Source organism: Monodelphis domestica, chromosome 1 (assembly GCF_027887165.1).
Source record: "Monodelphis domestica isolate mMonDom1 chromosome 1, mMonDom1.pri, whole genome shotgun sequence".
Classification (NCBI taxonomy): domain Eukaryota; kingdom Metazoa; phylum Chordata; class Mammalia; order Didelphimorphia; family Didelphidae; genus Monodelphis; species Monodelphis domestica.
The window spans coordinates 426206788-426234026 of NC_077227.1; the positions used below are offsets into that span (position 1 = coordinate 426206788).

General features: G+C 37.0%; 1 protein-coding gene across 5 annotated transcripts in view; it reads right to left on the reverse strand.

Moving 5' to 3' along the window:
- The window catches only part of NR6A1 (nuclear receptor subfamily 6 group A member 1), a 261882-nt gene that overhangs the window by 199980 nt on the left and 34663 nt on the right, over positions 1 to 27239 (reverse strand). For all 5 annotated transcript variants that reach the window (XM_056812123.1, XM_056812122.1, XM_056812121.1 and 2 more), the window contains exon 2: positions 14766 to 14807. In XM_056812123.1, the coding sequence (XP_056668101.1) occupies positions 14766 to 14807 (42 nt within the window). The remainder of the gene's footprint in view (positions 1 to 14765; positions 14808 to 27239) is intronic.

The following is a 27239-nucleotide window of genomic DNA, read 5'->3' on the forward strand; positions in this document are numbered from 1 at the left end:
TACGTGTATGTGTGTGTGTGTGTGTGTGTGTGTGTGTGTGTGTGTGAGTGAGTGAGTGATTCTGGTTCTGCTCACTTCGTTTGAATCTTTCCAAGTTTATCAGAAACTCTACTGTCCCTTTCACCATTTAATAAAAACAATACTAGTTAACATTTATGTAGAACTTACTCTATGACACACACTGAGCTACATTACAATTATTATCATCTCATTTGATCCTCACAAAGACCCTGGGAGGTAGGTGCTATTATTATCCTCCCCATTTTACAGATGAAGAAACTGAGGAAAACAGAGGTTGAATGACCACTCCAGGGTTACAGAGATATATAGAATTCTGTTATATTCATTCACCACTGGTTCTGTGATCCAGAGACAGCAGCTTCCTTTCAGTTCCTCCAACATTCCTAACTCCAAGAGTTTTCCCTGGTTGCTCTCCAGCCTCATCTCTGCCTCCCCATTGCCCTGGCTTTCTGCAAGTCTTAGAAAATCTACTTTAAGAAGCTGTTCCCAGTCCTTCTTAATGTTAATGCCCTCCCTCAAAAGCTACTCCTTCCCAATTAGTCCTGTATATAACATTTGTACATAATTGTTTGCATGATGGTTTTTGACCTTTCTTTGTATCCTTGGGGCCTAGCACAGTATTTAATAAATACTAGTTGAGCGACTGATAGGGACCCTTTTACAATTCTAAAAGATATGTTATAAACATTTGTTATCCCTATTGGATCTTTTGTGCTTTCTTTAGTCTCTTTTAGGTAGATGCTCAGTAGAGGTAGTTTTAGGTTGAAGGATATCTTCTGTTTAGTGACCTTTTAAGACACAAAAGTGATTCTTAAAATGGCTAGACCAACTTCATAATTCTACTTACCAAGTGCATTAGAATGCCTGTTTTCCTGTAGCTCCTCTAATATTTGTCATTTTATAATTTTTGTCATCTTTGCCAATCTGCTGAATGTGAGATAGAGCTCAAGGCTGCTCTTACTTGCATTTCTCCAATTGCTAATAAAATGGAACTTTTTTTTTCAGATGGTCTGATAGAGTATCTTCCTTTGAAAACTGCCTGTTCATATCCTTTTATCAGTTTACATATTGAAGAATGGCCCCTGTTCTTAAAAATCAGCTGTTTTAAAAATGAGACTTATCTGAGAATCTCCGCTTCAAAGATCCCGTGCCCTAACCCCTAACTCCCAGCATTGTTTCTTATAGTATTTTATCTGCACTGGTTTTATTGGTGCATAATATTACATAACCTAAATTGCTCATTTTATCTCCTTTTATCTTCTCTATCTCTTGTTTGGTCATGACTTCTTCCCTTCTCCAAAGATCTAGCAGGCATTTTCTTCTTTGCTCCTCTAATTTGTGTCACCTTTTATGTATATCACATATGCATTTAAAGTGAATCCTGGCAATATGATGTTACCAGTTAATATCTAATTTCTCCCAGACTGCTTTTCAGCTTTCCCAGAATTTTTTGCCCCAGAGTGAGCCTTAACCCCCAAAGATGTAGTCTTTGCCAACTACTTCATGAGGAGGAAACTAAGATGCAGACATTAGGTGACTTGTCCCAAATTCACACAAGTAGTAAGAGGCAGAGCTAACAGTCCTCCATAGAACGGCAAGAAACTCACTAATCCTGTTAGACTAAACTGAAGAGGAAAGGAGGAGAAGAGGAGGGAATATAGTGCCTACTATGTGCCAGGCACTGTGCCAAGTATTTTACAAATATTACTGAATCTGAGAGGCCTGGGTTTCAAGTCACCTTTCTGCCACTTACTGTTTGGCCTTGGATAAATCAGTACCCTTCACAAATAAGGAAATCTCAAAGAAGGGTTGAATTAAATGATCACTCCTTTCCACTGTTAATGTTCTATATATTCTAAAGGCTTCTTCTAGTCCAGTCGATATTCTAAGATCTCTTTCAGTTTCTGTTCTGTAATTTTATGGCTATAGATAATCTAAACCATATCTATCCATTTTGCAGCTAGCTTTAATATTATCTGTCCATTCCTGTCACACTGATATCAAGTTAATAAGCTACTAGATTTTCAAGATGAATAAGGTTTCCCACTATGGAAGGACTTATTCACTTTTATCTCTTTGCATTAAAAAAAGATATTCATCTTTCTAGTTTGGGGCCTTTAAAATTTTTTCATTTTTAAACTTTTGATTAAGGTCTGTCTTAACCTCCAAAGATGCAAAATTTTTTTGAAAAAATGTTCTATAATCAATTTTGAAAATGGCATAAACTGTTCTTCCCCAAATTACTTTGTAACACTCTGTTTCATGCCCAGAGAGGAAGTAGATAATTTGAATATTTATTGTGAATAAGTATAAGATCTCTTTCCTTGACCTTCTCTGAGGTTAAAGACAGGGGTCAGCAGATGGTCATTATAGTTTACCTGCTGTTCTGTGGGGGAAGGGGACATCCACCCTCCAAGTCAACCAGATGGTTAGCAAAAGTGGCCAATAGCATCTGAGTCATGACCATCAGGTCAATTCATTTCAAGTGGTAACTTACACCTGCTAACATCTGGAATGGAATGATTTTTCTTGTCATTCAGAAATCCAGACTAGCTTAATCCACATGTAAGGAAAATAAAGCAATTTAATTGCATAAAAAAGGAATAAGACTAAATTTACAGTTCAAGTTTGATCATTAGGGGTACAAGAGAAGGGTGTTAGATTATGTAAGCATGGTATTAACATTTTTAAACATCAGAAAACTACCACATTTTACAGGTGATGTAGTGGATGGAATGCTGTGCCTAGAGTCAGGAAGACCTGATTTCAAAATGGACCCCAGGAAAGTCATTTAACCTCTGTTTTCCTCAGTTTCCCCATATGTAAAATGAGGATAATAAAAGCCACTTACCTCCCAGGGTTGTAGTGAGGTTCAAATGAGATAACAATTGTAAAGTACTTAACACAGTGCCCAGCACACAGTAAACTCTATATAAATGTTAGGTAGTACTATTATTATGGACAATTTAACCCCAAAGGGGGGAAGTAAGTTGAGAAAGATAACACAGATAATAACAGAGTTGGAACTCTAACCAAACCATCTAGCTAATTCTAGTATTTTTTCACCTCACCAACAATTTACTAGAAATATTCCCCTCAAATAAATTTTATAACCTGAGAAAAGAAATGCCAAGAAATGTCATTGGATATAGATAAAAGACAGATAAAACATTCATCACTAACCTAGTGAGCAAAACTTCCAAACCCCCCCCCCAAGAAATGTTAAAGAAATGTCTTCATTCAGGATGGTCTTTGCCAATTTTGTCAAAATTTCAAAAGATTTATGTTTTAATTACTGTCAGAACTCCTTAATTAGCTAGAAATTGTGGGCTGTTCTTCTTTGGGAGTTGCAAAGGCCAAAAATAAAATTAATCCTTTGTGGCTAACCTAATGACTAGCCTCTCTGAATTTAAGCATGGCTCATCCTTGGATAGCCCCACAGTCCAACCCTGGGCCCATGCTTGAAGCTTTTCCTGTTGAGAAGCATCTGTCTCAGTTTGCAAGTAAGTAGAATAGCTGTCAGTCCTATACCATGATGAGGCATCTGAGAAAGGCTCTGGGGATATTACCCTTACAGAGGCAAAAAAGGCATAACGGTAATAATAGTGAAAACGTATGACAGATTCAGCTCCAACATTAAATGCATATGGAAAAAAATATATCTTCTTACTGAAAATTGGGTTATTACTAAAATGAGATCTTTCTATATCAATTATCATCTCAATGAAGATAATTATCAGATTCAATTATTTAGTCCTTCCCTCTCTCCTAACTTCTAGACTTTCGTCTACAATTGCCTATTGGATGTTCCCATCACAAACTAAACATGTCCAAAACTGAGTCTTATTAGCTTTCCTCCCATCCTCCCATCTTCCTAATCTCCCTATTAGCTTTGAGGATACTAATATCATCCCAGTCAGCCAAGCTCACATCTAGGTGTCATCCTTGACTTCTCATTAATTTTAGCCCCTACATATCCAATCCATTTCAAAGTCATGTTGATTCTACCTTCCCAGCACCTCTCCTATATGCCTCTTTCTGTCTTCTAAAACTGCCACCACTCTGGTACTGACTCTCATCACCTCACACCTGGACAATTGCAATTACTGGTTGTTCATTTCATCTTCCTGCAAGATCACATCAACTCTGAGACTCACACCTTCTCCAGATTCCCTCTCTCTGATGAGAGGGTAGAGGGTGAACATCAGAAGGCTCCTCCTAGATTCTCCATTTGAGGAAGGGGCCCAGGGCAGTCATCTCATCTGATAGGAATGAAGGCTGTAGGACTTTAGTAGTCTTCATCACTTCCTCCCCTCAACAACCAGATACACTTTCTCCTTCCCTCTCCTCTTCCCTCAATCCCCCTTTCAGCTTCTTTTTATATGCTGTCTTCTATCATATTGTTATTCCTCAAGGGCAGGGACTATCTTTTACCTTTCTCTGCTGTATCTTTAGTGCTTAGCACCCTGCCTAGCACACAGTAGGCACTTAATGTTATTGACCTACTGACTCGTTTGGATCCAAGCAGAACAATTCTAATCCTTTCTTCTATTTTGGTAGCCTTTTGAATTCTTGAAGACAACAATCGTATCTTTTTCCCACAAAAGAACTGTGTCTTTTCTCCAGGCTAACCATCTCCGGTTTCCACAATTGATTTTCACTAGGATACACCTCCCAGAGCCTCATCTTTTTGGCTCCTTTTCAATGAATCAAAAGATAAATTATTAAAAAGCACTTTTGAAGTACTTTCATCTTTACAAAGTACTTTCCTTATATCAAATCTCCAAGAAAAGGTAACATGAGTATCATTTTCTTCATTTCACACTGAAGAAAAGTAAGACTCATGGAGGTCACTTAGCTTTCCTATGATCAAACTTCTTATAAGTTCTAGGAGCTGGATGTGTCCTGGGTCCATATTTTGCTCTTAATTACAACACTGTTGTTTTCATCTCAGGCACCTGGTGAATCAATACGATGCAGTGAATAATGCAGCAAAAAAAATGCAGCAAAACTCCCAGAACTGGAGTTTTGGCTTTGGGGAAAAGACGGATGGTGTTATAGGGGGAAAAAAACAGATTTGAAAGGGATCCCAGAGGGCAGACCTGGTCCAACCCCTACCCAAGAATAGATTTCATCTACAAACATGCTCCACAGTGGGTCACCCACACTCCCCCAAAATGGCTCTAGTTATGTGGTAAATGCACATTTCAATTCTTCCTAAGATTACTTGAGAATAAATCCATAGCCTAAAAAATGTAGAAACTACTTCCCTCCAAAAGATGAAAAGGACAAAAGTTGGATTGACCCTGAAGAACAGCTGTTGCTAGTCCAACTATTTAGCCTTTGACCTTTCTTCTGGCCAGTGCGTGAACAGTATCAATTGTTGTCTTGTATTATGTGCTGTTTACAATCCCAGTGTGGCATGAAAGGAATTAATAATTTAGCTTCCAGAGCTGATGACCTTTATTGGAGAGCTTCCCGTTGGCTGAACAGAAGCCCAAGCAAGAAGTTGTCCTGAAGCCACAGGGTTGCTTTTAGTGCCCCCCAGTTTACAGCCTAATTGGCACCATAACATAAATCAATTATTTCTCCTGTTTTAAGCAACAATGCATTCTATTCTTAATGGCTATATTTCCGACTTCCCCTGGATCAAGCCCATCCTTGTTCTTCCCGAGTTTTACAACTGTATAGTAAACATGGCAGTTCAGAAATACTTGGAGAAGGCATTGTGGGATTCTGGGTTGTTTGGTAACAGGAGCACAGAGAAGGTTATGCCATTTCGAACTTCCCTTGACCTTTGGCCGCCCTTGTCCTGGCTTATGCTAATTGGCAGGGCAAATAGGAAAGCTCCTTGTAGAAATGAACTTAGCCTGAACCTGTGACATAGCATTGGACTTTGAAGACCTGAGCTGGGCAAGTATCAACGGAGCCCCAAGCATGGGAAAAGGGGCAGCCTCTGTCTTTGCAGAGAGTGTACAGTACTACCCCATTTCCTAGTTATTCCCATCTGCTTGGGCACAAGGAAGGTCATGATTTGAACTGAATTCAGTAAATCACATCCCACTTCCCATTCTCCATCATTCACCTGGTTGATACAATGGAGAGTTAAAAATGGATACCATATGCCCATCCTTCTCCCACATTTCCAAGATTCCTAACTGTATCACTGGGGGTATCTTGGCATACATGCCCTGACTTCAAAGAAATTTGATCCCAGTATAAGTGTTTTCCTCCCAGATGTCACAATCTCCTCCATACTTTAGTAGACAATTATCATGTCTTCTTGTAGCCTCAAAATTCCTAGCCTGACAGCCAACTTCTCTAGTTAGGCCTCTGATGATAACTAGTGTTTATATAGCACTTTAAGGTTTGCAAGGAGCTTAACATATGCTATTTCTTTTAATCCACACAACTCTGTGAAGTGGGTGCTATGATTATCCCCATTTTATAGAAGAGGAAAGTGAGGTTGAGAAGTTAAATGACTTGTCCAGAGTTACATATCTAGTGTATGAAGGACCTGAAAGAGGTTGTTCTACAGTTGGTCTGGCTTTCTCATCTCCTATAATTCTTCTTCATGTCTTTCTTTTTCAAAAAGGATCCATCCAATATGCTATAGACATTTTAAACTGAAAGGATAAAAGTATAGGACTCGGGCTATCATCTGTTAATCCTTCACTCTGTACCTCTTGTCCACTAACAAGCTGAACTCATCTTTTATATTAGACTCAATCACAGAAATTGTGAGAATAATTTAGGATGGTAGCCCAATCATCTGAGAACATAATACAGTTATTAATAAGTGTGGTTTAGTAGTCTAAAAAGATACAAACATTATTTCAATAAATATTCTTGAACCCCAGGGAAGTTCATAAACCACAAAATCTATAAATCTCTGAAGAAAGACCATTCGTTGACCCATGATCATATGATTTGGGAGATGAGTGGGGTGTAGAAGGAGATTAGCACATATTAAAAGGTTAGATAGAACAGAAAACATTCAGTTAAAGAACTAAGCAAGAAGAGACATCCTAGCTTGACTCCCAGGGACAAAATGGCAGAAATTATGTACCTATCAAGTTCTGGGATGTTAAAATCACAAAACTGCAGGGCTGAAAGATACCACAAAAGAAGGCATTTCTAGTCCAACTGATATCTGAATAGGAAAAATGCTACAGTGAACCCAACAAGTAATCATCCAGCTTCTGGTTACCATTTGTAATGATGAATTCTCTCTGTCTTAAAGCATTTTTATTATCTGACAAGGTTTTAGGCTGTCATTTTTCTAATAACTATTTAGCATTCAGCCTGGAGTTAAGAAAGCCTCAAACACTCACTATGAGATCCTTGGCAAAGTCACTTAACCCACTAGCCTCAGTTTCCTCAACTGTAAAATGGGGATAATAATAATAATAATAGTATCTACCTATCTACCCATCCCAGGTTATTGTGAGGATAGAATAAAGAGAATAATCAAAGTGCTTAGCACAGTATATAGCACACAGTAAACATTGTATAAATGTTAATTATTATTGCTATAATTCTTACTTTATAAGTTTGCCCCTTTTATATTTTATAGATTTTTGGTGCCCTTTATCATAACAATATTTCATTTCTTTTAGAATCTATGATTTCATTGATAGGGGTATTCTCCCAATAGATAAAGATCAAAACCATTGTGTACTCTAGGTACAGGAGCTATTTACTCACTCAAACCTTTATGTCCACTCTTTCAGTACTGAGACACTCACAACTTAAATTCAAAAGGAGGGGGCAGCTGGGTGGTTCAATGGATTGAAAGCCAGGCCTAATGATGGGAGGTCCTAGGTTCAAATCTGGCCTCAGACATTTCCTAGCTGTGTGACCCTGGACAAGTCACTTAACACCCATTGCTTAGCCTTTACCACCATAAGGATCTTTTAATTAATTAGCTAGCTAATTAATTATTTCAATGGGACTCAGATGGCTGTCTTATCACTGTACTTCTAAAAGCCTTCCCAATTTGGCAAGGATGCTTGGTAGGTATCTGGAATCCTTTGAAACCCAGGATCCCCTTCCTGGTATGAAGAACCATTAGAGAAGGCCTTCGATGAAAGTAAACACGAACAAATTCTTGTTAAAAATGTATAAACTGCCTCAGAGCCAAGGAAAGGTTGAGGGAACAATACTGATAGGGGGATATTTTATAAGCAACAACATTTAGAAGCTTAATTAAAGGTGAATCCTAGGTGCAATGTGGTATCTTCTGCAAAAACAAAAACAAAAAAACTGGTCAGCTAACAATGTAAAAAGAATGGGTTCCCCAGATGATAAATGGACGAAAGATTTGAATGGGCAGTTTTTGGATAAAGAAATCAGTCATATGTATGTATATGAAAAAAAATGCTCTAAATCACTACTAATTAGAGAAATGAAAACCAAAACAATTCTGAGGTATCATCTCACACCCATCATATTGGTTAAAATGAAAAAAGAGCAAAATGGCAAATGTTGGAGAAGATGTAGAAAAGTGGAGACTCTAATAACACTATTGGTAGAACTCTAAACCAATCCAACTATTTTGGAGAGTAATTTGGAATTATGCCCAGAGAGTAAAACTGTGTATACCATTACTATTTCCCAAAGAGATGGGGGGCAGGGAGAGAGGAGGAAGAACTTATATATTTCAAAATATTTATTGTAGCTCTTTTTGTGGTGGCAAAGAATTGGAAATTGAGAGATGTCCAACATTTGGGGAATGAGTAAACAAATTTTGAAATATGATTGTGATGGGATATCACTATGCTGTAAGAAATAATGAGCATATTAATTTTTTAATTTACAAAAAATATAAGATAACAAAGAGTAAAATAAATAAAACCAAGAGAATATTATATACAGCTAGATACTTAATATTTGAAGAAAAATTTGTAAATGTTTACTTCCAGGAGTGAGCTAAAAAGTGAAAACACAAACGATATAATCTATATATGCTTAACTGTCCGCTGCATTATTCTATGATGTGGGGCTGAGATACCCAGAAATAAATTCTATTAATAAATTTCTTTCATGGGCCTTAGTTTCTTCCTCTGTAAAAGAAGAAGCCCAAACTATGAATAATGAATGCTAAGGTTAATTTCCAGTTATAAATCCAATGATTCTATCAAAAGTTAAATGAATTAAAAACAGAATGACAAAACTATTTTTAGCACATTAATGACTCCTTCAGAGAATATGGTAATAGCACATTTTCTATCTCATGAAGATCAAACAACAGAAAACTGACACGCTATATTGCATGCTAAATTCAGATCAGGTACTATGGGAGGCCACAATGTCATCTCCTTCTGGAGGTTTTCTTTTTTTTAAAGGAAGAATTTTCATTTATCTGGAATGGATAATGTGTAGTATTACCTACAAGATTATATGACTTGTCAAGGTTCCCTCTATTATTCAAAAATTCCTCTGAATCATGACAGTCACTCATCTACAAATTTTATTCTCCCAAGTCAAGGTTGTTTATGAAAAGAAAGAACAGAAAAAAATAGCACTCATGACTATAGTATGGAATTTTTCCTCTACTGTTTATCAAAATTTGATTTTCAACTTTTAAAATTAATTTCTAAGCTATCTAGTAAGTCCTGTAGGTATTTACATTTTACATCTCTTTAGTAGAGCTCATAGGATTAAACATAAAAAGTAAAGAACCTCAGAGGGCTTCTAGTCGTCTAACCCTGTCATGCAATTTAAGAAACTGAACTCCATAGACAAATTACTTACTCAAGGTCCCATGGCAGCAAGTTGATATTTGGTTGAGGTTGAGGTAAATGGTAAAATATTCCTTTCCATTAGCCTGGTATATAAAATTGTGTAATGCTATTTTTATCTTCCTCATAGCACTTAGCAGAGTGTTGAGCCAATAAAGCACAATGTAGTGGAAAGAATGCTATCTCAAGATCACCAAAAATTCATTCTGTGACTTTGGATAAGCCTTTCTGTACCTCACTTTTATTATATACAAAAAGAGAGCAATAATACCTATTCATATTATCTAGTAACTACCTCAAAGGGTAGAGTTATTGGGAGGATCCAGTGAAATGATGCATATAAAATGTGGTGTAAACTTTAAAGTGCTATAAAATGCCCATAATTATTATCACTTCACTTTACTCTAAATGAAGAATTTATCTATTAGACAAATTCTAAAAGGAAAGGTAGAGACAACATAAATAGATGTGGTATGACTGCTTAGCAATTCCAAATTAAATTAAAATAGAATGTAACCTGTTATATTCTCAAAGTGATAAAAATAGCAGTGGACTTGCAAGAATGAGTCTAAAGTTCAAAACAAGTGATCCCTAATTGAGCTTCCAACAAATCATTCTTCCTCTCTGGGCCTCAATTTCCTCAACTTCAAGATGAGGGGATTATACTAAACCATGTTTAAGGACCCTTCTAGCACTGATATGTAATGGTCTAAGATGCACTAGAAAATCCCATCAGAGGGATCAGATAAGAGGCTATTAAAATAATCTGAGTACAAAAAAATAGGCACCAAACAAGAGTGGCCTAAATTGAAGTATAGAGGAGGAGTTGAGTCACAAGTTGGCAAAGTTTGGCAAGATGAATAAATTGAGAAGGAAGGGAAGAATCCATGACAGGAAACTGAAGATACTGGGAGCACTGGTTGCTTCCTTCATTAATTACCACTAAAAAGCAGGGGCTGTAGAAAAGAAGGGCAGAATTGAACTCTTAAAAGGATGATGTCTAAGATTTCAATTTCCAGAACACAGCTTAAAATAAGAAAGACATCTGGGCAAGATAAAATGCAACTAAATCAAGGTTAGTAAGAATATCTTTGTCATAACTGGAAACAAAATAGATACCCATGGATTTTGCAAAGACTAAACAAACTATGGTACATGGATGTAATAGAATATTTCTGCACCACAATATGCAATGAATGTACATTATTCTGAGATGCATAGGCAGGTATAAATTGAAACAGAATGAAATAAGCATATCAAGGAAAACAATATTCATGGTACAACTGAAAGTTGTATAATTATAATTACCAACTATGGCCCTAGGAGAGTTGAAAAAAAAGCAACTTCTTTCCTCCTTTGCAGCCCTCCAGAGGTGGAGGGCTAAGGATGCAGAACTACTTATCCCCCAATCCTTTTTCATTCTTTGTTACAAAGAACAGAAAGGAGGATTTTTGAAAATGTAAAGATAATGAAAAAGCAAAAGACATCAATAAAGATGTGAGGGAAGGTATTTCTCTGGAATCTTCAAAATCATATCATGAGGCTTTTCAGTTTAAAAGGAGAGTTTGAGAAAAATGTCTACAAATCTAGACTAGTCTAATTTCGTAATGAGTAGCTACAAAATATAAAGAGTAACAGCAATAAAAATCCTTAGAAACATATAGGAGGAAAAATACAAGAAGGAAACCAGTGATGAAACACGGTTTCAAATCCATATATAAGTCGATTTTTAAAAAACAAAGTAAATTAGAGATCCTAAGAAAAGGAATCAAATATGATCCCACAGACAATACTGAGATTTAGTAGGATAGGATATGACTGGATATTGCTTTTGAAGAATTGTATGAGGGAGAGGGAAAGAGCCCAGAAAAGTGAAGAAAAGAGTCTCTTTTTAAGAAGATATACCCAAGAAATCCAGGAACCCAAGAAGGGACTCATAGTGCAAAGCATATGAATAAAGATCAGAGGCAGAAACAGAAGTAATATTGTTATCAGAAGATACTACAGACTACCTAGACAGAACAAGGAACCAGATGAGGAATTCAGGAAACAGATCACAGGCCTGGCACAAAGGCATGATACAATAGTACTGGTGGGCTTCAATTATCTGGACATCTGTTGGAACTCTGTTAATAATTTCCTGCCTTACTTTAATGTTAATTCTATCTTTCAAAATATAATAACAAATGGGAGGAACTGCTCTTCTGGACCTAATTTTTACCAACAAAGGAGTTGGCAGTTAGGGTGTAAATAATGATACGAGTAGAGTCTGCAAAATTCTAAGACAATGAGCTTTACTTCAATTTCTATGCCTACCCAGCACAAAGAAATAGATGCTCAGGAAATGTTTGTAGATTTAATCAAAACCAATTCCTAGCAAAATCTTTAAATGTACATACTTTATTATCAAAGGGAAGATTGTTTACACATCTAAAAATAGTAGCAGCTAATCACAGTCAGTAGGACTTCACCAAGAACAGGTCATTTTCTTCCCTTTTTGACAAGATTATTGGACTGATAAGAATGCTATTATTTACCTAGAATTCAAAGGTTTTAACAAAATCGGTGGTGTTATTCTTATGTTGAAGAAAGAGAGATGTATTATGATAGTAAAGTTAGATGGATTTAGAATTAGCTCTGTGACTAAATCTAAAGAGGAGTAATTACTGGTTTAAAGTCATCTAGGTTAAAAGTCTCTGGGGTAAAGTGCCCAGGGAACTATATTTAGCCCTGCATTTAAAAATATAAAAACACTTTTATCAGTGATTTTTGCAAAGGAATACATAGCATTTATCATATTTGCCAATAAGCATAAAACTAGTATAATATCTTAACACTATGGCTGAGTCAAGATCCAAAAATATCTTGAAAGACTAGAACTTTGGGTCAAATATAATGGAATGAAACATAATAGGAATGAATGTAAAGTCTTACACTCAGCTTAAAAATTACCAACTGTACAAAGTGTAGGAGGCATGGCTACAGGGTAGTTCATCTGAAGAAGACCTTAAGTATTTTAGTGTACTACAAGCTCAGTGGGAGTCAGTAGCATGATATGACACCCCAAAAACCCTAATTCTGTCTGAGGTTCCATTAAGAAAGGTATTATGGCCAATCTTATCAAAACATATCTAGAATAATATATTCCATACTAGACATATTTCATGAAGGGCTTCAATAAGCTAGCATGTTGACTGGGATGATAAATGGCTATGAGAAAATGTAATATGTTGTAAGGATAAGATTAGCTTTTCTGCAAAGCAGGAGATCCTACAGGACAGAAGCAGTTTAAATAAACTTAAATAAACAGTTATATTTATCTATGTCCTTATTGTTCTATATACTATTTCAAATATAAAGACTGAAGCAACTGGAAGTTGTCTATAGAAAATATGGGGGGAGTGGTGGTTCAAATTATACCTATCTTCAACATTTGAAGAACATATGAAAATGGGATTAGACTTGTTTACCTTGGCCTAGAAGGCTACATTATGAACAATGGGAAGAAACTTAGAAAGAGGCAAAATATGAATTTGCTATAAGGAAAAACTAGAGCTATTAAAAAATAGAATGGAATGTCTCTGGAAGTATTAGATTCACCTTCAAGAGAGCTCTTTATTTTTTTGAACTGGGTTATTGTTTCTCAGGTATGTTATAGAAGTGATCCATGTTTAAATACAAGTTAAGGAGGATTAGAAGGATTCTAAAGGTTCCCTTCCAACAGAATTCTGATTTTGAGTCACTCTACCTCTTCTAAAGATTAGCAGTGATGAAAATCATTACTTCCTGGGGCAGCACATTCCATTGCTGGGTTGCTCAGTTAGGAAGTTCTCCCTTTTACTAAGATAGTCTACTTTCTTTAACTTCTACCTACTGCTGTTAACCATGCCAGAAGAGAGATACATAGGTTAAAATAAATATCAAAACTTACCAAAAAAATCTGAATTTGAGTTTTCAAAATATGGATAGATAATTAGCTATCTTAGTTCAATCATCTCTAAAAGAGACCTCAGGGCTAAGATGCAGATTTTAAGTTGAGATATGGAAAAACTTCTTTAAAATCATAATTTCCAAAAAATAGGATCATCTACCACAGGAGGGAGTGAATTCCCCAAAACAGGAGACCTTCAAGTGTAAGTTGGTCTTAAGAGTTGGGTTAAACTAGATGACTTCTAATTTGCCTTCTAACTTTAAGACTCTATATTCTAAATTGCAAAGCGGTATTATTCCACTCTGACATTTCTAGTTTTACAAATGTATGCATACATATGAATATACACACACATACACATGGGCACACACGCAAAACTATTTTCTCCAAAGACATACTTGCTGAAACTCTGATGAACAAAAATGGCAGACGACTCTTGAAACTTTTGAAACAATTTATTTTAAATGACCTTAAGGAACCAAGAAAGACAAGGGAGGAAAAGAGCAATGTTTAATGACTCATGAGATTAACTGTTTAATCACACAAAACTAGTTGAACTTCAAAAGACTGCACACAGTGCCTCATCATATCACCAAACTCAAAACTATTGATTTAAACATATACATTGCTAAAATACAGAAAGTAAAGTATAGAAAGTTAGGGGAAAGATATAAGAGAAACATTGTGTAGCAAGGTCAAATTAAGTAAAGTGCATTTCAAACCCTGACCCCTGTTCAAAAGGGATTTGTTACCTCATGTATAGGTTCTACTATAATGGTCTCTATGAGGTCATTCTGACCCTGGGATTCTAAGATACTATGTTTCATGTTGTTGAGGCATTCATTCCTCTTCCCTTCACAACTTGGTTTAGCTTCAAAAACATATGCTTTTTAATAACTGTGTCAATATATAAGAATTGTTTACTAATGTTTACCCACCCAAACCAGCTTGGATAATTGGGAGGGAGAGGGAGAAGCCTGACACACAGATGTAAAATACATATAAATAAACTTTCATGTTCCCATAGTCTCTTATAAAAACTACAGGCAGCATTGAGGAGTAGGACTTACTATTAGCTGGATCATGTTCAACTGAGTCATCCTGACAGAAACCTAAGGAAAAAGGAAAAAAAAAACAGCTTTTATAATCTGTGAGTTACTTCTAACCTGCCTTCAAACAGGAACTATTTAGTCACCATCAAATCTAATGAATAATTCAGTGCTGTTCATATGTTACCAGAATTAATCTATCCTAGAAGACATCATAATAGGTAGAAAGGACACTGAGCTTGGAGTAGAGAGCATCCAGCATGGAATGCTGATTTCTAAACTGTATTAACTGTATAACCTGGGATAAGTTACACCACCACCTCCTGAAGCCCAGGACCTTTATCTATAAAATGCAGGCAATCATATTTATACTACCTACTTCACAGAGTTTTGATGAAAGCATATTTGCTTTTTCACCAGCATCCTCTATGCTTGGAATGTTTTCCCTCCTCATGTCTGCCTCCTCACCCCTTAATGACACCCAGTTCATCCTACTTATATCTTGGTTATACATAGTGATTGGCATTTTGCCTCCCCCATTAGATTGAGTTCCTTGAAGGTAGAGACTATTTTTGCTTTCCTTTGCAGCTCCAGCACTTAGCATAGCAGACACAATAAATGTTTGTTGACTTAACTGGTGTGAACTATTATTATTTTACAGACAACTTTTCTTAAATTAAGTATATTATTCAAGAAGAACACTTAACAGATATATAGGATATATGCCTTACTGTATCAAACAGATATAACAAGATATATGTCTTACTATATCAAAGTAGACACAGAATCAAGAGCATTAGGCTATCTAAAATATTGCAACTTTCTCCAAAGCTCAATTCAAATGCCATCTCCTACAAGAGGTCAAAGCTGGCTCTGCAAGTTGCTGATGCTTTTTTTCCTTCCAAAGTTACTATGTATTCCTTTATCTAGGTATTTATTATTATCCCACCCCCAAAAGAATAGAGGCACCTTGAAGGAATAGACTGGGTTCTTTGGCTTTTCTTTCTGTCTTTGTAACCTCACCAACTAGCACAGTGCTTGGCATGTTAGGAGGTCCCTAATAAATGTTTGTTTAACATATATCTTAGCAGTATGATTCATAACTCTGTGTGAGCTAGAAGCTAGATAACATATATACTATAATGAATATTTCCAGAGCCTTTCTTGATCTTCTGCTACACACCAGTTAAAAGTAATATCACCTAAATAGAGGAATATTAATTGTTCATATATGTATATATTTTCATATATGTGCACTTATTTGATATATATTCTAATTATATATACATATATATATATATATATAAAGAACTTATTTTTAAGAACCATTCCTCAATATGAAAATTGGTCAAAAGATCTGAAAAGGCAGTTTTCAAACTAGGAGATCCAAGCTATCAACAACCATATGAAAAAATGTTCCAAATCACTAACAATTAGAGAAATGCTAATTAAAGCAACCTTGAACTTCAACCTCCCATCTATCAGGTTGGCAGAGATGATAAAAAAGGACAATGGTAAAAACTGAAGGAGCTTCACAAAATCAGGTACACTACTACACTCTCTACTGGCTCATTTCCTACTGCCTACTGTCAACTGGGCTGTCTGCAAGTTTTAAGTTTGCCATGGCCCATTGAGAACTCAAGTACCGGGCACACCTATTTTGGACTCAAGTATAGACCTTGAAGTGTTTGGGGATCCCAGTTTGGGTGGGATTAGTAGATACAGTCAAATGTAGAGTAGCCTTATTTGTTTTAGTAGCTTCTCCCATTCTTTATATGTCCTCTCTCAGGAAGCCCAGCTCTTCGCTGGACCCTTTCCTTTTGTATTCATTGTAGCTGACCACTCCCTAGTGCCCCAGCTGCCAGCTGCAGCCTCTTTGCACCTTTCTTGAGCTTGTCTAAGCATGCTTGCTGTACCAAGTTCTCCAGAGAGTATAAAAGACCCCCAAGTTGTCATTCTTCAAAGAGTCTTCTCATGTGGTATACTCTCTCAGAGATACTGTCCCCGGAGTCCCAGGGTTCCAACTCTGGGTAGTGTCTTATCTTAGTGCCTGGCTCGGTGTATTGGACAGTTATAGACCTATCTCTTTCCTGATTAAAGATTTGGTTTTTGCTGACTACTTTAGTAGTTCTGTGTTTTTCCCAGGTCAAACACTACAAACATGCTTATATTCTGCTATCCTGAAAAAAATTCTCATTTGATCCTTCCATCATTGTTAAATCTCATCCTATAGCTCTTCCACCATTTATAGCTAAATTCTATAATACATACTTCCATTTACTCTCCTCTCACTCTCTTCTTAACCCCCTACATTCTGGTTGCTGAACTAATCATTCCAGGAAAACTAATCATCTCTTCCTTGCCAAATCTAAAGACCTTTTTTCTCTCTCCCCCATTCTCTTCAAACTCACTACAACCTTTGACAGTGTTAATCACTCTCTCCTACCTGATACTCTTTTCTCTAGGTTTTCAGGACACTGCTCTCCTGGTTCTCCTTCTACCAAGCTGATCACTCATCCTCTGTCTCCTCCAGATCACTCACTAATAATAGATATCCCTCAGGGTTCTATCCTGGGTCATCTCATCTTTTTTCCCTCCCTACTTCTTCACTTGGCCATCTCATCAACTCTCATATATTTAATTACATCTATATACTGATAATTAGCAAATCTACCTTTCCTGCCTGCCCCAATCTCTCTCCTCATCTCTAATCTCACATCTTCAACTGCCTTTCAGACATCCCCAACAGGATGTCTGGTATTATCTTAAACTCAATCTGTCCAAAACAGAATTCATTATCTTTCCCCACTTAAATGTTTATTGAATTGAACTGTGAAGGTTTGGTCCAACCTTTCTGGGAATCAATTTGGAATCATGCTTAAAAAGTACTAGCTGTGTATACTCTTTAACCCAGCAATACACTACTAAGTCTATTCATCAGAAATTAAAGAAAGAAGGAAAGAAGCAATAGGAATAACAAATGTTTATAGCAGTTCTTTTGGAGTGGCAAAGGACTTTAATTTTAAAAAACCCTTGTTCCCTTTCCTATCAAATTCTATTTTGTGTTATATTCACCTGTGTATATGATATGTTCCCACTATATATATAACTGAGCTTTTTTTAAATCTCCTCCTTTTCTTTCCCCACCTCCCATTACCATACCAGCACCAGGATCATCCTGTTCATAGCTGGCACCTAATAAATATTCGTTAACATTAAATTGGTCAGATATAACCTGATCTGAAATGCTATGGCTATGACAAACTCCTCAAAGATCACTCTATATTCCAAACTATGTAAGCTCCTTGAATGCAGTGACTGTTTTGCTTGTCTTTACACTCCCATCACCTTGAACAGCACTTAATAAATGCTTGCTGAATTACGTTGCTAGCTTCCCTCTAATAATGTGCTATGGATCTGCCATCCAAGAAGTTACCTAAGTCTCTCTTGAACATCTTAACATTTTCAGCTTATAAATTTCTTGGAGGTAATGAGTCCCACATGTTAGCAGTCCATGGTGTAAATAATTACTTCCTTTCACTTGGTCTCAAACCATTTTTTTCCAGCTTCAAGAAGTACCTCTCAGCACTAAGCATTCTGGGATTTGGGGGATGAGTTTGGGTTCAACCTTTTCAGGTCTTTTTTTTTTTTTAAGATTCCATTTTCCTTTCAGATCCATGCTTATTGTTAAAAACCCAGGAAGCCTGCGGGAGACTGGCAGAAAGTAATTACATTGACAAGCTCACATACTGACAACAGTAGGTCAAATGCAACATCCCACAATCTAGCTCTTCTCCTTAAACAGAATCACAGCCAGATGTTTAAAAGCAAACACAACTTATCACTTCAGTCACAAAATGACTTTTAACTGCCAAACAACTGCCAAAAGTTAAGTAATCACCATGTCCTATTAGGTGGTGAAATTGGGGGGGGGGGGGGTAGATCCAATAGGGAAAAACAAGATGCCAAAATCATTTGATTTCTTGAAAGCAGAAGCCAAAAACCTATAAGACTGACTTAAAAGAACCCCATCATATCATGGGCCTTGGAAAATTATTCTAGCACCACAAATCAAAACATGAAATAATCTTAGAAATAATGTTACTTTAGGATTTCTGGTTGATAATTAAGTCAAAAGAAATACAGATTATATACAACTCCTTCTGTAGACTATATAACTTCTGCCCTGGGCTATATGTAATTTCTGAAATGTAATGATCACTCATAAAATGGAAGTTTTTAGAATTTTTTTAAATGCCAGTGTTGGAAAAGACCCTACATCAAAATTCTGAAACTAGAACCTTAGCGTTCACCTAGTTCAATTCCCTTATTTGACAAATATGGAAACTGAGGACCAGTTGGAATCAGTGACTTTAAATAAAGGTCACCTCACTCCTTCAGGGCATTTTGCACAATACCATGCTTCAGCATAGCAAAAGTTTCCCCCTTCTCCAACTCAGCTGGCAATCTTCCCTTTTCCTCCTGAGGTTAAGGGGAGGTGCTCTACACCATAAAATTCATACAAATAGTAGCAGTAAACTTCTCTGGCACTTTCAGGTTTTCAAAGTACGATCTCCCAATCATCCTCTGAGATCCTTAGTTGAAGTATTTTAGTGAACAGATGAAACTAAAAACAAACTCCAAAAAAAGACCCCAAACCCCACACATTTTGCCCTAAATCTTTGGCCAGAAAACTAGTAAGCTGAAGAGCCATCTTTGTTATTATTATTTTCTTCTATTATTATTATCTTTTTTTATTAGTCTTCATTTCACTGTGATTTTTACAACACCAAGGCAGATCCTAATACAATTCAGTATCCACAAATTCTTGACTACATGGCCACCAAGTGGTGGTGACATAGGGTTTTCATTTACTATAATTTTCATTCTAACTTCAATGCTCTGGTTTCTGAAGTCTTTTTTTAAGTCCAAAGCAGAATCTACCTCAGCTACACAGTTCTTAGACCACTGGGCAAGTAAAAATAAAGGTCAATGACTTCTACTCCTGTGACTAGTTGTAGAGATTATAATATAAAATTCATTATTTTCCTGTAATAGATTTCATAGAGTGTCATGTCCCTTTTAAGTCAACATATTGAGGATAAAGAGTTGTTCAGATGATTCTGACTATAGACACTACCGGGAGGGCATAGCCACACTATGTTTTATTTTTTGTTTTTATATTGAAGGTGTTATTTATTTTTGGTCCTAGGAGACAGCTAAATGACTGAATCAGACAACGTAGATTCTGATCCCAGTTTTATCAGTAAGTCATTGTTATGACCATAAGCTCCTCTTTTCTGGCCTCCAGTTTAATCTGAAGTGAATAGACTATAGTCCTTAAATGTCCCTTTCAGCTATCTCTGTCTTCCTCAGATTATACACTTTAAGATTTCTTCAAGAGATAACATTTTATATATCAAAGACCCTGCTCCTGGCTGTTCTCTCAGCTCTGCCTAGGATGAACCTTTTTAGATTGTAACGCTAAGAGGCTATGCCCCTTCATTCCTCTCAGGAAATGAATCCTACTCCTGATTCTCCAGACTTCTTTCTCCACCATGTCCCAATAACCTTCTCACCAGGAAAATCCCTGCAGCCCCTTCTGCTAATTGGTCAGTTTATCCTGGAACCTCCATAGGTCAACTATGCTCACTTTCATTCTGACTTTCCTTCACCATGTCCCTGTGTAGGTAGGTACCTTCCCACTCCACCTTCAGCATCCTTTTATGTACTGTCTTCCCCCATTAGAATGTGAGTGCCTAATCACTCTATTGCAACTATCAATAATATGGAAATAGGTCTTGATCAATGATACATGTAAAACCCAGTGGAATTGCTCATTGGCCACAGGAGGGGGAAGGGAGAAGAGAAGGGAAGGAACATGAATAACGTAACCATGGAAAATTTTTCTAAATTAATTAAGGATCACAAATTGGAATCTTAATCACAAAGCGGTCTTAAATGATCTCTTTCTTGATTTCTTTCTTCAACTCAAGAAGGCAACAAGAGCACAAGTGTCCCAAAATTATATGAAGGGAAAACATGGGAATACCGCGATTTTTCTCCACCAACTACTCTGTTAACTACAACTTTGTTTGCCTAGAATACTGAACAGTTAGTGACAGAGGCAATGTGGTAAAATTGATAAAACGGGAGTTAAGAAGATCTTCAGATCAGGGTTCAAGACCTATCCCTGACATACTGACTGTGACCCTGGACAAATCTCTTGAGCTCTTGATTTTCCTAACAATTCTCTTAAGACTTAAGTTTCAGAGCAGATGCCAATCTACATTAGTAGAGAAAGTTTCCAGAAAGGAAATTCCCTATACCAATAAAATAGGTGGTCAGGTCAAAAAAAAAAAAAAGCATGCAGGATACTAAACCACAAGAATGAAACGTTTATGGTCTAAAACATATGACTTGTACACAAATAACTATACTTCAAAGGAGGATGAGACAGGGAACAGGTAGACAAAGACAACTAGGATTAAATGACTTGCCTAGGGTCACACAGCTTTGAACAGGTTCTCCCAACTCCAAGCCTAGCACTCTATCCATTATGCTACCTGGTTGCTCCAATGAATAGGATTTTAAGAGAGATGCTTTTCCCTAAAAGATTACTCTGTGTGTGTGTGTGTGTATGCATGTTTCACTAGTCTTTGAATCTGAAGGACCTAGCATGGTACCTGCCTCCCTAGAAGGCATTTACTTAATAACTGTTGATTAATTAAGGAGGGAATGTGTACCAAGTTCCAAGAATCATCTGAGAAAATCCAGGAAGGCAGAATATGATAAAAAAAATTTGGGTAAGAACTAATAGTCTACTTTGGTTGGAACAGAGAATACAAAAAGTAGCATAAAGTATGGTTTAAAGAGATTAGACCCAAACTGAGAAGGGTCCCTTAATGCTAGGCTAAGGGACTTTTTATGCTTTAGGAAATTACATAGATCTAAGCATTAGTTAGTCAGATCTGAGCATTTAATAATTAATCCAATCCCTTCATCTACAGATGAGGACAACTAAAGTCTCAAAAAGTACATTGCCTGATGGCTCTAAACTGGTCAAACAACCATGCAGTATTAGAGCTGGAATGAGATCCTTGTAATATCAGTGAATGTTAAAGCTCAGAGAGACTGGCAATAAGTGTCTTAAAAGTGTATTTCTCTAGTCCACGAGCCCCTCCAATTCTTACAATATTATGGTTCACAGACACACCTTTTTTTTTTCTTTCAGCCCCACAACAATCTCAGTTCCCAGTTGTAGCCAATTATCAAAATTCAAGAGTTCGTAGAAAAAAATGTACTGAACCCTCTCCACCAAAACTAACCTTGGGGGTAGGGGTGGGGGGTGGGTTCAAGTTTTTGGCTAGAAAAAAGTTTAACCTCAAAACTGAAAGAGTGGAATAACAAAAGGAAGACACCTGACTCACAATCAGCTGAACTCTTAAGAAAGATAAGAATTTAACTGTGGACTCCCTGGAGTCAACTTATATACACATGCAAAATCATCTCAAACCCACTAATATGATGGGAACAACTTTGTGTTTGGCCTCCCTGAGAGAGAGAGCCTTTGTTCTAGTGAGCAGCTTAGGTGAAGAATTTCACTAACTTGGAACAGGTCTGTGGGTGGGAACGAGGTTAAGAAGGTTCCCCCCCTCCCCCCCAATCTAATCCCTTTGTTTGCCTTTTCAAGAGCTTGTCAGGTCATCTTTACTAGAATTAATTCATCATGGAACTGGAGTTAAGAATCATATAATTTGGGGTCTGAAAGATCATCTATGGACCATAGGATTTAGACTAGAAGGAATTTTCAAGATTTACTCTAAACCCTTTACAATTGAAGAAACTGAGGGCCCAAAAGGTTAAGTGACTTGCCCATGGTTGCACAGCTAGAAAGTTGCAATCAAAATTCAGACCCAAGTTTCACAAGGCCAAATCCAGAGCTTTCCCCACATAACATTATCTCCTTAGTCCAACCTGCTCTGAACAAGAATGTCCCCTACACCATCTCTAACATCCAGGGATGAGAAGGGATGGGAAGAGAATAAGCATTTATAAAACACCTACTATGTACCAGGCACTGTGCTAAGCACTTTTTACAAGCATTTTCTCATTTGGTGGAAAACTTATTTAATTTCTCTAACCAAGTCTCTCTCCTCACAGCATCTACTCCCTCCTCTGTAAAGACAAAAGTCCTAAATATTATCTTTGGCTCCTTCAAAGGATCCTAACCACTTGGTTTCTCTCTTTCTCTCTCTCCTGAAATACTGGAGGTTTAGTTTAATTTATTGGTTTAGGAGAGGGAGTTAGTTGGTGAGATAGCTTAGTGAAGTGAAAAGAGCACTAGATTTCTAGTCAAAGGACTGAGGTATAAGGTATTCTATTTATTGAGTTACTGACTTTGATAAAAATCACTTAACTATCCTGAGCCCTTATCTCCTCATCTGTAAAATGAAGGGGATCAGTAAGATTCTGAAAAATCTCTTCCAGTGCTAAATCTTATGATCCTACATAAAGTGACATGGTTTACTAAATAGCTAAGAATTATCAGAATCATGTCTGAGACTCAGGTCTTCTGCTTTTGCCCTAATATCAGTTATCAATGTATTTAAAGTTATCCCTGCTATTAAAGTATAATACCTGAGGTTTCATTTCATCCCCATCCTGAATATAAGGCCTTCCTTGCACATAGTAGGCATTTAAAAACTTTTGCTTAATCTCTGCTGAATTAAATTCCCATCTGCTTCCTACTAGTCTTCAGTGAGTGGAATGACTCTTAATGGTATTAACTTTTGTTTTCCATTAGCCAACCTGACAAACAGCACTTGAAAAAGATCAGAAAATGCTTTTAAATACAGAGACCCAAGGAGCAGCCTGGCAGAGCTTCAAGCCACGTTTTTTTCTTCTACCACCTACAAATGTCAAGGTCACATGTTTTGAAAGCCTTGACAAAAACAAGATGTCCTTTTTTGTTGAGAACACTTATGTGTTTTTTTTCCTAATGCAATCTTCTCAACTGGAAGGATTGTGGGCAAAAGCAAGAGGCTTCTCCATTCTGTTCGCTATTATGTGCCACTGACTTGCTCAGCTTTTCGAGGCCTTTCTCTGAGAAGGGCCTTCATTTCTATAGAAACATTAATCACTGTTACCTCACCAACCCACATCCCTCTTCAGTTTGCAAGGCCTACGAATTTTGTAGCCACAGCCTTGAAAACAGGTTCCAGGCAGAAAAGTCAGTCTAAGATGAAGGATCTCATTTCAAATTTTTATTAAGAGCAGACCCAAAGTGCTAAATTGTGCATAGCAACAAGCCTCGAGCAACAAAACCAGGAGACATAGTGATGGAGGGCCTGGGGTGGAGAAGATGGAAATCATTAATGTTTTTCTTTATACCAAGAAAGAGGTACTGATTTCAGTAAGCTAGGAAGGCAGTTAAACCTATGACATTTTTGCATTTACATTATATCTCTTCTCTCTTTGAAAAGGAGGTAGGAGGTTTTAATGTTGCTTCTTAATAGAAGTTCTAGAAATTTCAAATATGGCATAAAAATTATAAAGTTTCAAAATGCAATTGTCATGTAGACCACAGAATGTTAGACCTGAGAAGGGTCATCTTGCTCAGGCCTACTCATTTACACATGAGAAAACTGGGAACCCAGAGAAGCAGATTGATTTGCCCCAAAGTTATTGGCAGAGCCAGTACTAAATTCAAGTTTCCAGATTCCTAATTCAATGCTTCTTCCACTACACCAAATTAATTATTAATCAGTAAAACTGGCATTCACATGGCAACTAGCTATTAAAGTCCTTACTTAGATAAAACTGGGTCTATTCAGAAGCTATATATTATTCAATATGGGTCCAAGGATTTCAGGTGTCTAGAGATGTCTAAAGAAGTATTTCCACAACTTAAATTCCAAGTATAAATCTCATCAGGGAAGGACAAAATCATTGTAATTAGTTACTTCAAGAAAAGTGTCTCAGAATGTCATTTACATTCTTTTCCCCATCTCAAGCCCGAAATGCAATATTATTTCCACTACATTATGCAGTCCTCTAAAGTCTCTTCCAATTCTGTTTTTCTATGATTTTCCTTTAAGAAAACCTCAGTAAAAAAAAGAACTTAAGGGTCAGAAGACATGAGTTGGGATCCTAAATCTAACAACTAACCATGGAACTGCACATTTCCTTTACAAGTGAAACAGAAACAAAGACCTATAATATCTACCTCATTTGGCAGCTGTGGGGAAAGTATTTTATAAAACCTAAAGCATTTTGCATTAATGATAAGAAGTAGCAGTAGCAACAAATAAAACAAGCAGAATGATGCAGAACCACTGGATACCAACAAAATGCTTATGGGCCAAAAGTGCTCAGTCAAGAAAATTTCCCTACTTGTTAGATTAGGGGCTTTTCTCCTTATCATCCTAAACAGATGGTTTGCCAGAAGAGATGAACCCAACACACTGAAAATCCATTAGCCAAAAGCTGACACAACAATTTTAGAAGAAAAGTCCCAAGTGACCAACAAATCACCCTCTCTATTCAATTCAAAAATATCCCACATAAAATGGTTTTCCCATTTGGTACCACAGAAAGACATAAAATCAGAACACCTAGTTCTGACACCTACTTAGGCACTGTGGTCCAAGACAAATCACTTGCTGGAAAGCCACAGTTAACTTCTAAAATGGAGATAACAATCCTTTTAACCACCTTTTTTTCACAAAACTATAATGAACAAAGTATTATGTAAACCTCAAAACTCTATATAAGGAAGAGACATTTTCAGTAAGCCTTTAGTAGAAAAAGTTTTAGATACAAGCCTTTCCTGCATCCTAGTCCTGGAGTAAATAAAACCCTATATAATCATCTCCCTTTGGCCACCTTCAGAAATCAATTGTAGTACAACAAAGAAATACTGTCTCTATAATATTTTAACCCAGGAGAATTTCAAAGCTGAAGTAAAACTAATTAATCACATTTCAATATGTCAAAAGATCCATGATCTCATTAGTGTGGAGATTCCCTCCGCTAGTGCAGTGGTCCCTATACATTTTTTCATCTCATGAAGATTTTTGGCTATAATGCAGACCCTTCCAGAGAACCTCCATGAATTTACCCAAAGTGCTAGAAGTCTCCTAGGTCAATAGCCTACTAAAACAAGCCCAGTCCCTCCCTATAGCCTCCAGGATATACTATATCCTCAGCCTGGCATTTAAGGCTATCTATAATCTGGTTCCAACCTACCTTTCCAATCTTTTTTTTTTTAAACCCTTACCTTCTGTCTTAGAATCAATACTGTGTATTGGCTCCAAGGCAGAAGAGTGGTAAGGGCTAGGCAATGGGGGTCAAGTGACTTGCCCAGGGTCACACAGCTGGGAGGTGTCTAAGGCCATATTTGAACCTAGGACCTCTGGTCTCTAGGCCTGGCTCTCAATCCACTGAGTCACCCAGCTGCCCCCCTACCTTTCCAATCTTATTTCACATTATTCCTCTCCTCATACATTCTCCACTTCAGCCAAATATGACTAAGAAGTTTCTTCCCAATCTTATCCAATCAATGCCAAATCTTATACTCTTTCTCTACAAACCTTCTCCTGTTTCTTAATTACCACACTTTGTTACATGTCATCTCTTCTTTTAAAATGTAAACTCTGAGGGCAGGGACAATATTTTTGCTTTTTCTTTATATTCCCAACACTTAGAATAGTGCATAATTGGTACTAATATGTGCTTAACAAATGCTTGTTAACTGAAGAACCAGTAGTCTGAGTTATAACAATACCTTGCTAATTGGACTCCCTGCCTTAAATTTCTCCAATTCATTTACCACACAGCTGCCAAAGTGATATTCCCAAAGTATAGATCTGAACCTGACATCCTCAATCTCACCAGCCACTTAATAAACTCTAATGGCCCTTCAATATTGCTAGGATCAAATATAAACTCCATCTGGCATCTAAAACTCTTCACAACCTTTCATATGTTTCCAGCCTTCTAATACATTACTCCCCTCAACACACTGTTCCATTTTGGTCTACCAGTTGGGTTTCCATATCTTTGCACTGACTGTCCTCCATGCCTGGCATGCTCTTGCACCTCATCTCAGCTTAGTAGAATCTCTGGCTTACTTCAATACTTAGCTCAAAAGTCAAATTCTGTAGCAGGCCTTTCCTGGAAGTACCATCTACTCCATATCTTGAAGGTACATATTGTTCTCTTCCCCCCCCCCCCACAATTAGAATGTAAGTTCCTTTCAGGCAGGAATTATTTTTGTTCTCCTTTCTATCACTGGTACTTAGCATAGTGCCTGGCATTTGGAGATTGCTGGTTTAATTGATTATCCTGTTCTCTCCAGTCTCCATTCATTCAGGAAGGCTTTTATTGGTAAATTAAAATCCTTCCTTCCAGATCTAGCTGAGATACCACCCATTTTGTAAAGCATTCCATGATCATGTTGAGAAAGATACCCAAGGTGGGAAAGGGGTTGGG